The sequence below is a fragment of the Salmo trutta genome, chromosome 36 (genome assembly GCF_901001165.1).
Source record: "Salmo trutta chromosome 36, fSalTru1.1, whole genome shotgun sequence".
In the NCBI taxonomy this organism is placed as follows: Eukaryota; Metazoa; Chordata; class Actinopteri; order Salmoniformes; family Salmonidae; genus Salmo; species Salmo trutta.
This window is the reverse complement of record NC_042992.1, coordinates 9,809,420-9,821,211: the sequence shown is the minus strand read 5'-3', so window position 1 is coordinate 9,821,211 and position 11,792 is coordinate 9,809,420. Positions and strand designations below refer to the sequence as shown.

General features: G+C 45.1%; 1 protein-coding gene across 1 annotated transcript in view; it reads left to right on the top strand.

Annotated features, from left to right (window-relative positions):
• LOC115175366 (copine-4) overlaps positions 1–672 on the top strand; it is a 26,643-nt gene extending 25,971 nt beyond the window's left edge. Inside the window, exon 18 of the mRNA XM_029734589.1 lies at positions 499–672. Within this exon, the coding sequence (XP_029590449.1) occupies positions 499–633 (135 nt within the window). The 3' untranslated portion in view covers positions 634–672. The remainder of the gene's footprint in view (positions 1–498) is intronic.
• Positions 673–11,792: the final 11,120 nt, after the last annotated feature.

The following is an 11,792-nucleotide window of genomic DNA, read 5'->3' as shown; positions in this document are numbered from 1 at the left end:
TTTGGTTCCAGGTAGATCCCTCTGTGGAACGGGTCCTACATGGAACTCAAAAGGGTTCTACCTGGAGCCAAAAAGAGTTCTTCAAATGGTTCTCGTATGGGGACAACCGAAGAACACTTTCAGGTTCCAGATAGCACCTTTTTTTGAGAGAGAGAGGAGAGAGAGAGGAGAGAGGAGAGAGAGGGAGGAGAGAGAGGGAGGAGAGAGAGGGAGGAGAGAGAGGGAGGAGAGAGCGAGAGAGAGAGAGAGAGAGAGAGAGAGAGAGAGGAGGGAGGAGAAGAGAGAGGGAGGAGAGAGAGAGAGAGAGAGAGAGAGAGAGAGAGAGAGAGAGAGAGAGAGAGAGAGGAGGGAGGAGAGAGAGGGAGGAGAGAGAGGGAGAGAGAGAGAGAGAGAGAGATAGATGTTGGTGGTGTACTCAATGTACAGTTAAAATGACAGACAAAGTCTTTGAGGTGTGTATAATGTCTGTGTGCGTGTGTAATTTGTGTGTTTCCCCAGGCGTCCCCGGCTGCGCTAGCTAAGAGTGTGTTAGCAGAGGTGCCCAATCAGGTGGTGGATTACTACAACGCAAAAGGAATCCGTCCAAAATGTCTGTCTGACTATGACGAATCTACCAGACCCTTCAGTCCCTGATCACACAAACACAGACATTATAAAACACACACACACACACACACCCATTATAAACACACATACACCCATTACACACCCATTATAAACACACACACACACATTATAAACACACACAAACACATTATAATCATACACCCACCCATTACACACACATTATAAACACACACACACATTATAAACACACACACACATTATAAACACACACACACCCATTATAAACACACACACACACACACATTATAATCATACATACACCCATTATAAACACACACACACACACCCATTATAATCATACATACACCCATTATAAAGACACACACACACCCATTATAAACACACACACACCCATTATAAACACACACACACATTATAAACACACACACACCCATTATAAACACACACACACCCATTATAAACACACACACACCCATTATAAACACACACACACACATTATAATCACACATACACCCATTATAAACACACACACACACACCCATTATAAACACACACACACATTATAAACACACACACACACATTATAAACACACACAAACACATTATAATCATACACACACCCATTAGAAACACACACACACTGCATACAGTAGTGTAGCCCAGAAAAGTAGTTTGATCTGGTGGTTTCACTACGTATTACTGCATGCTGGCCTAATGGGTTTTAACACACACACACACACACACACACACACACACACACACACACACACACACACACACACCTTTTAAAGGTGACTTTCAATATTTTTTAACAATATTACATACAGTATAGGCTAATTGAAGTTTAGTAAGAGTTGTACCTTATCATAATAACCATCATAATAATAAGGGCCTACTAGTCCATGGTTTAGGGTTATGGTAACATAGGAGACTTTGTAAACAAATAATGTGTAGCTTCAAATCATGTTTAAAGAGCGACTGAACCAAACAACCAACTTCTCCGGTTGAAAACGACCTATGTAGCATCAATATGAGTCAGAAGCATTTGTTATTGAGTCAAAATTGACTACAAAGTGTAAATAGGGTAATTTTGGTCATAAAGTCAGTACCGTCTAAAACAAAGATTGGTGAAATGTAAGGAATCTAGGTTACGTAAGAGTTTCCTTGGGTTGAGGTCATTTCAATCCTGCCCACAGCTGGCAGCACCCAAGTAATCACCAATTCTGAGCACAGGTGCAAAAAACCCGATCATTATGCGCACACTGACTGTGGTAAATCTGGTTTGACTTTGGATATCACTTTGGGTCTAGTTAGGGACCATCAATAAATTACACAATGTACAATATTTTTGGACAATGTGAAAACATTTCAATAGCTCCAAATGTATATTACTTAAAAACCTCTAACCAACTATAAATTGTAGAAAATAATATACAAATATTGAAAGAATGTAATGAGAACTAAAAGATGTGCAACATAAAAATATTGTACCATTTATACTGTGTCATTTATTGACGGTCCCTAACTAGCCCCAGAGATGGACTATCAAAAGTTAAACCAACTTTTCCGGTCGCACACCAGCCGACTGAAGCTAATTGGTGAAAGGCCTAGCCCAGGATACTTCCAGACACAATACCTGAGCCCTAGACTACGAATCAGGTTTGAGGAGTTAGCGAGGCAACTTTGGTCAACTCTGAGTTCATCTCTGGATAACCGATCCTACAAAAGTGGCTCACCTTTTAGCCAGGTAAATTTCTATGGCAATAAATCCTTCAGAACTAACGTGCTCTAGGGCAGGCTAACTCACGGCTAACTCCACTTACCCTGAATGAAATTGCTGATATGTGAGTCGAGGACCAATGAAATCAGATTCCCTCCCTATCGCAAAGATCATGTCATCATCCCCTTCAGGAGGACTTCTGATTAAATATTTGATGAATCAAATGTTTTGGGTTAAAATTTGTCATTTTAAAATACCTATCATATTACACATTTAGAAATGACAGGCTGCATTTGAAAGATCACGCACGGTAAAACTTTTGCATGACTGTGTACGACACAATTATTTTACTGATAGGGGTGGGACAAAAGGTGATTGTGTATCAATAAGCACATCCAAAGCACATCACAAGGATCACACAAGCACACACACATACAAGAGACACCCACATCAAAAAACTCCTCCAAGACCCAAATCTCGTTCTCAGTCTCATTTCCTAATGAGGAGGGTTGAAACCCAAAACTAAATCAGTCAGTTCAGCCACAATTTTAAATCATGTTGCTCTCGTGCCTCATTCCTTCAGCACGACTTATACATTTCATATAGAAGCCAGAACTATTTGCATGTGGAAATGTCATGGGATGCGCATTTTATCTGGTGTTTATGTTTTTGTTGGTGGCCCACTCTTTGATGGTATGCACATTTTACAGAGTGTGGATTTTAAGGAGTTATGATTATATACTGTAACGTGTTATATACGTCTTTTTCTACAGGTTTGTTGAGAGTTTGCTAAATAAATAAATAACTAAAACTGTATTAATTTAATAACCTTCTTCATTAACTTGTAAAGCATTTGAATGAATAGTTCTCTCTCTCTGTGTGTGTGTGTGTGTGTGTGTGTGTGTGTGTGTGTGTGTGTGTGTGTGTGTGTGTGTGTGTGTGTGTGTGTGTGTGTGTGTGTGTGTGTGTGTGTGTGTTACTGTTTCACATTACAGACCAGATCACATCACAGTACAGATGCCCTTGTCTCTGTGTGACTCTGTCATTTTGTTCAGTCTGTCTGTCTGTCTGTCTATCTTTCTGTCCATCTGTGCAGTACTGCTTGCACTGCTGACTATAGCCTGATATACAAACTATACACACATACAGTCAGGTCCAACATGATTGGTCCTCTTTTTTTACATTTAATTATTTATTTCACCTTTATTTAACCAGGTAGGCAAGTTGAGAACAAGTTCTCATTTACAATTGCGACCTGGCCAAGATAAAGCAAAGCAGTTCGACACATACAACAACACAGTTACACATGGAGTAAAACAAACATACAGTCAATAATACAGTAGAAAAATAAGTCTATATACAATGTGAGCAAATGAGGTGAGATAAGGGAGGTAAAGGCAAAAAAGGCCATGGTGGCAAAGTAAATACAATATAGCAAGTAAAACACTGGAATGGTAGATTTGTAGTGGAAGAAAGTGCAAAGTAGAAATAGAAATAATGGTGTGCAAAGGAGCAAAATAAATAAATACAGTAGGGGAAGAGGTAGTTGTTTGGGCTAAATTATAGATGGGCTATGTACAGGTGCAGTGATCTGTGAGCTGCTCTGACAGCTGGTGCTTAAAGCTAGTGAGGGAGATAAGTGTTTCCAGTTTCAGAGATTTTTGTAGTTCGTTCCAGTCATTGGCAGCAGAGAACTGGAAGGAGAGACGGCCAAAGGAGGAATTGGCTTTGGGGGTGACCAGAGAGATATACCTGCTGGAGCGCGTGCTACAGGTGGGTGCTGCTATGGTGACCAGTGAGCTGAGATAAGGGGGACTTTACCTAGCAGAGAATTGTAGATGACCTGGAGCCAGTGGGTTTGGCAACGAGTATGAAGCGAGGGCCAGCCAACGAGAGCGTACAGGTCGCAGTGGTGGGTAGTATATGGGGCTTTGGTGACAAAACGGATGGCACTGTGATAGACTGCATCCAGTTTATTGAGTAGGGTATTGGAGGCTATTTTGTAAATGACATCGCCGAAGTCGAGGATCGGTAGGATGGTCAATTTTACGAGGGTATGTTTGGCAGCATGAGTGAAGGAGGCTTTGTTGCAAAATAGGAAGCCAATTCTAGATTTAACTTTAGATTGGAGATGTTTGATGTGAGTCTGGAAGGAGAGCTTACAGTCTAACCAGACACCTAGGTATTTGTAGTTGTCCACATATTCTAAGTAAGAACCGTCCAGAGTAGTGATGCTGGACAGGCAGGCAGGTGCAGGCAGCGATTGGTTGAAGAGCATGCATTTAGTTTAACTTGTATTTAAGAGCAGATTTGATAAAGATGAGCAATGATTGGATGAGCAAAACATAGTAAATAATCAAATAAATAACTCAAACTGAGCTATATCGTATTCTCAGAAAATTATATTATTTTATACTAATACATTTGCTCAGAGAAAGATATTTTGTTTAACAAGATTTTAATTTTTTTTAAAGATAGGTGTCCAAATTATTACCACCCCTAAAGATTCTCATAAATAAAATGAAACAAAATTAAATCTCCATTAGCATTCTACCTATTACATTTTTTTTTTTAAATCTCAGTTTAAGGAACTGTATTGTGCCATGGCTTCCTGTTTCAAAGGGGTATAAAATGAGGTAACACATTTAAAATCCCTATTTCATCCATCACCATAGGAAAAGGCAGAGAGTTCACAAACAAAAAAAGAGACAAATGTTTGTTGACCTTTAAAAATCTGGCAAATCGGTACAAAAAAATAATAATAATAATGAAATATACTACTTACCACAATTAGGACAACAATTAAGAAGTTTAAAACCACTGGAACAGTGCCTGGTATTGGACGTAAGAGTATCTTGAACCCACACACAGCGAGGAAGATGGTTCAGGAAGCAAAGAAAAATAAAAGGGACAGAATTGGAGAATTACAGAACTTGGTCGCATCTTTGGATCCCCAAGTCTCCACATCTACAATGAATTGCCACCTCCAAGCAAATAGGTTATTTGGAAGGGTTGCCAGGGGGGAAAAAAAACTTTATTAAGAGCAACCAACACATGTAAACGCCTGGAGTCTGATAAAGGGCATTGGCACTTGGATTGGAACTGTGTGCTATGATCAGATTAGTCAGAAATAGAGCTCTTTGGAGTCGAAAGAAGGGTGCATATGCAAAAAAGAGCATCATATCTACTGTAAAATATGTTGGTGGATCTTTGATGTTATGCGGATTATTAGGCTTCCACTGGTGCTGGGGCCCTTGTCAAAGCCAACAGCATCATGTACTCTACCAAGTAGCAGGACATTTTAGCCAAAAACCTGTTTGCCTCTGCCAGGAAGCTGAAACTTGGAGTACAAGTGGATCTTCCAGCAAGACAATATCCCAAAGCACACATTAAAATCCACAAATAAATGTTTAATTGACCACAAAATCTACATTTTGCAATGACCATCTCAGTCTCTGGACTTTTTTAATTGAAGTACGTATTCCATAAGCACAGACAGAAGGATATCAAGGATCCTTGAGTCCCATGGTGATTTATTAGACACGTATCTCCATAGAAACCACAAGGACAAGGCATCGGAACACTGGGAATAATCCCCATTCTGACTGGCATCATCAGTATTCCGAACACAGGTCCAAATCCCCTTCTCTAATTCAGCTCTCTCAGGAACTTGAGATCTCTGGGAGGGAGGGAGGGAGGGAGGGAGGGGGGGAGGGAGGGAGGGGGGGAGGGAGGGAGGGGGGAGGGAGGGAGGGAGGGAGGGGGGGAGGGAGGGAGAGAGGTGGGGAGGGAGGGAGGGAGGGAGGGGGGGAGGGGGGGGGAGGGAGGGGGGGAGGGAGGGAGGGGGGAGGGGGGGAGGGAGGGAGGGAGAGAGGTGGGGAGGGAGGGAGGGAGGGAGGGGGGGAGGGAGGGAGGGAGGGAGGGGGGGAGGGAGGGAGGGGGGAGGGGGGGAGGGAGGGAGGGAGGGAGGGAGGGGGGGAGGGAGGGAGGTGGGGAGGGAGGGAGGGAGGGAGGGGGGGAGGGAGGGAGGGAGGGAGGGAGGGAGAGAGGTGGGGAGGGAGGGAGGGAGGGGGGGGAGGGGGGGAGGGAGGGAGGGGGGGAGGGGGGGAGGGGGGGAGGGAGGGAGGGAGGGAGGTGGGGAGGGAGGGAGGGAGGGAGGGGGGGAGGAAGGGAGGGAGGGAGAGAGGTGGGGAGGGAGGGAGGGAGGGAGGGAGGGAGGGAGGGAGGGAGGGGGAAGGGGAGATACTGTACGTTTTGGGCCCCGTTACAAACTCATCACTGATTGAACTTATTTCCTTCATCGTCAACTATCTCTGTCAACTACCAAACCCACTGGCTCATTTATATACACATCCCTCGGCAAGACCACCCTTTTCAAATCAGAGTTATGTTGATAGACGTTGGCCTATCACTGGACACGTGTAGTAAAAAAAATGTATAATACAATTTAGAAAAAAAACGTTTTAAACATGCCTTTGTACCTTGGTGTATGTATGTATAATATTTCAATTGTTCTCCATAATGTTTACTTGAAGACTTGCCTAGTTAAATAAAGGTTCAATAAAATAAACAAGATGTTAAATCAGTCGATGAAGCGGATCTGTAGTTTGGAGCACCAGCAGAATTACTTCTGAGCCGTACCGGAGATCCTTAGGGTGACATTTCACAACAGTGCACAGGTATGATTAATGTAGTGGCTGCAGTCCAAATTCAAAGTAGACAGCCCTCGGCCGTAAACCCTCAGCTCTTGAATAACATTTTACATCGTCACCAGTGGCGACCGGTCATGTTTTGCATGTTATTTTGGCATTAATACGTGTCACATATCAGTTTGCACACAATGTAAAAATATATATATATCATTGAGTTAATAAAGCCACCTACAAACAGGGTCTCTTTTTGTTTTCTTGAGTAAGGCAGCTCCAAAATGTAGGTGTTTCAGCCTAGCTCAGTGCTTTCTGTGGTGGTGGGGCGAGCCAGCAGTAAATACGGAGCGTATTCTGGGGACACTACATCACTGTGAAGTCATAGGGGAGACCTTGAAAATTCTAGCCCTTTGATTGCTGACATAGAGTTACATAAGAAGTGCCCATCCAAGAAGGCTCAAGGTCATTGGCCACAGATAAAATTACGTCAAATCACGTTATATCTACCGTAGCTTTGATTGGACTGATCATGTCAACATCATACTTTCAAAATCTTAGCTAGCAGTCATCATCATGAATCAAGTCGAAAATCTACGGGCAAATCCTTTTCAATCCTTGTCATATGAAGAGAAATTAAGAAGAGAAATGACAGATTAAACATATCGGTGCTCATCGGCCATTGGACATAAACATTACACAACAAGATAGAAACGGCAAACTCAGCAATGAGTGGTTTGGAAGGAAGTGAGCACAGCACAACAAGGTGAGTGCAAAAATGTATTGTATGCTGCTGCATCAATGATGTAATGTGCCAGGGAGATGTGTGTACTCTAGCTAAGAAAGTATTACTAAGTGTATGTTGTGTATTAAGCTGTGTCGTGTCTTTGGCATCATTAAACTGAAGACTTATTTTTATAAAAAAATTCTCTGTAATTATTATTACGTGATTAAACTAACTTAATCATGTAACTGTAATTAACTAGGAAGTTGAGGCACCAAGGAAAATATTCAGATTACAAAGTTATAATTTTCCTAATATAACTTTCAGACATTTTAATATCTGAGCAATTAGTCTTCTAATTAATGAATTATTCTTTACCTCACGTTAGTCTCATTCCAAACGTCGTAAATTGTTGGTTATCTGCATGAACCCAGTCTTCACTATGAATCATCCATACATCAATTGTCTTAAATAATTTATTTATTAATTATTAATTAATAACTAAATAATCACAGAAATTCACAAACAAACAAGTAGATATGGTTACAAGGAAATGATAGGGGAATGTGCCCTAGTGGGCTAAACCGGCATGGCGGCTTGGTGGACAAAAGGGAAGTGGAGGTCGACTGAGATAAAAGACACTACAGAGTTGATAATTAGAACAATTGAAATGCTAATCCTTTGCACATGAACGCTCACTCATTCAGGAATAACTGCAATCAATATATATATTTACGCTCAGTGTGTCGTCGTGAACTCTGTTGGAAAATGTGTTTCTGTTGGAGAGTTTGTCCGCCCTCTCTCTCTCTCTGCCATGGTTAGGATGGATAGTTCAGAGTAACATTCAGCAATGTTGTTATAGACTAGATGTTTTGGCGGTTGTCGGTCCTCGCGTTCACGGGTACATAATTCCTAGCTGCAGACTAGTAATTAGTATCAAAGATTTGTTCTTATTCTGTCGTTATGATAGTCTCAGAGTTTAACCACGTGGTATGGTTAAGAATTCAGCAATCGTCTGAAACCTTAGCCCTCTAGTGGTTATCGAGGTAAGCTGGTCTCTACTCAAACCTTAGCCCTCTCGTAATTGAGAGAAGCATGGTCTAAAGATAATTCCCAAGGTGGGGGTTATATTCGGATGAGCAGAAAGGGGCTGTCCTATGATGCCAGATCAATGTCTGTGCTCATGAGGCGGGCCTATGATTTAGTTAAACTCCAAAGGGAATTGGAGTTTCCTTCATTAAACAGTTTAAAATCACATTACATAATTTCACAAATAGTTTCATCTTTACTCATTCATTTTATACAACAATTAGATGCAAGCCTCACAACTGAGACTCTTGTATAAACAGGGTTATGGTAATGTGACTGTATTGTCTCTCATGAGTTTCACAAAATTGTACCAAACAGACCAATTCGTAGCTGGCTACTTCACCGACCGTTTATACATTCTCCAGAACATGAATATTGTTCAGTTCTCAAGTTCTGTGAGGTGGAAGAAGTTCCTTTGTTCTCTCTATGAAAACTCACTCTCTCGCAATGATTATGACCTAACCATAAATGAATATGTTGTGCCACCGGCCTGAGATCATTCAAGTTCAATGTGTAGCCTAGTAGGCTCACGTTAATTAGCTAGCTTGCTAACATAGCTGGTTCTGTGGTTAATTTTTGCCCATGCGAGGAAGTTATGCTAGCAAGCATTTTAGCTATGTGGCCTATGACAACAAAAAACAAAAATGTACTGTATTGTAACGGCTGTCGGGAGAGAGAGTAGACCAAGGCACAGCGGAGTTAGTGTTTATCATGATTGTATTTAATTAACGTAAGAACACTATACAAAAACAAGATAACCGACAGCAAAACAGTCCTGTTCGGAAATAATCTAAACAGAAACAATTACCCACAAAACCCCAACGGAAAAACAGGCACTTATGTGTGACTCCCAATCAGCAACAACCAACAACAGCTGTGCCTGATTGGAAGCCACACGGCCAAAATCAATGAAACAGACAACATAGAAAATGAACATAGAACGCCCACCCAATGTAACACCCTGGCCTAACCAAAATAAAGAACAAAAACCCCTCTCTATGGCCAGGGCATTACAGTACCCCCCCCCCCCAAGGTGTGGACTCCGGCCGCAAAACCTGACTCTGAAGGGGAGGGTCCGGGTGGGCCTTCTTACGGTGGCGGCTCAGGTGCGGGACGTGGCCTCCGCTCCACCCTCGGCGTTGCCCACTTAGGTAGTGCCCCTGGCCGCGCCGGAGGACTGGTGGGCGACCTTGGTTGCGCCCGGCTGGAAGGCGACCCTGGCTGCGCCCGGCTGGCGGGCGGCGATGGCTGCGACCGGCTGGCGGGCGGCGATGGCTGCGCCCGGTTGGCGGGCGACGATGGCTGCGCCCGGCTGGCGGGCGTCGATGGCTGCGCCTGGCAGGCGGGCGTCGATGGCTGCGCCCGGCAGGCGGGCAGCTCTGGCGGCTCCGGACAGGGAGGCGGCTCTGGTGGCTCCGGAGAGGCGGGCGGCTCTGGCGGCTCCGGACAGGCGGGCGGCTCTGGCGGCTCCGGACAGGCGGGCGGCGCTGGCGGCTCCAGACAGGCAGGCGGCTCTGGCGGCTCCGGACAGGCGGCTCCGGACAGGCGGGCAGCTCTGGCAGCTCCGGACTGGCGGGCATCTCTGGCGGCTCCTGACTGGCGGGCGGCTCTGGCGGCTCCGGACTGGCGGGCGGCTCTGTCGGCTCCTGACTGGCGAGACCCACTGGAGGCCTGGTCCGTTGAGCAGGCACAGGACTGACCAGGATGGGGAGACCCACTTGAGGCCTGGTCCGTGGAGGCGGCACAGGAGAGACCAGAATGGGGAGACCCACTGGTGGCCTGGTCCTAGGAGGAGGTACAGGACAGACCAGGATGGGGGGACCCACTGGAGGCCTGGTCCTAGGAGGAGGCACAGGATAAACTGGGCTGTGGGGGAGCACTGGAGTTCTAGTATGGACACTCTTTACCAACACTCCAGGCTGAATGCCCACTTTGGCCCGGCACAGGCGGAGCGCAGGCATTGGGCGAACTGGGCCCTCCCAGTGCTCTGGAGACACAGTGCGCAGCGCCGGCGCAGGATAACCTGGACCGAGGAGTCGCACTGGAGACCAGACGCGCTGAGCTGGCACCATCCGCCCTGGCTCGATGCCTGCACTCACATGGCACTTGCGGGGGGCTGGCCTATAGCGCACCGGGCTATGCACACGCACTGGAGACACCGTGCGCTTTACCACATAACACGGTGCCTGACCAGTACTGCGCTGCCTGCCGTAAGCACGGGGAGTTGGCCCAGAATTCCTTCCTGGTTCCGCCACACTCCCCGTGTGCCCCCCCCCAAAAAAATTTGGGGGCTGCCTCTCGTGTCTGTTGCGCTCCCTCGCTTCGTACCAGCGCCTCTCAGCTCTCGCCGCCTCGATCTCCCACTGCGGGCGGCGATAATCCCCAGCTTGAGCCCATGGTCCTTTCCCGTCCAGGATTTCCTCCCAAGTCCACGAATCCTGAACGCTCCTCTCCTGGCGCTTCTCCTTCCTCCGCTGCTTGGTCCGTTGTTGGTGGGTAATTCTGTAACGGCTGTCGGGAGAGAGAGTAGACCAAGGCGCAGTGGAGTTAGTGTTCATCATGATTGTATTTAATTAACGTAAGAACACTATACAAAAACAAGATAACCGACAGCAAAACAGTCCTGTTCGGAAATAATCTAAACAGAAACAATTACCCACAAAACCCCAACGGAAAAACAGGCACTTATGTGTGACTCCCAATCAGCAACAACCAACAACAGCTGTGCCTGATTGGAAGCCACACGGCCAAAATCAATGAAACAGACAACATAGAAAATGAACATAGAACGCCCACCCAATGTAACACCCTGGCCTAACCAAAAATAAAGAACAAAAACCCCTCTCTATGGCCAGGGCGTTACATGTATGACAGAGCCATAGACCGTTTTGCCGACATGAAAGAGAGGAGGCATTGGCGTTCAACTAGTCTACAAGTAGGGGGAGTACAAAATGTTTTACTTGCACATGCACACACACATAGACAGACAGAAATCAGTTCCATGGACAGCCACATGATATTTAGCAA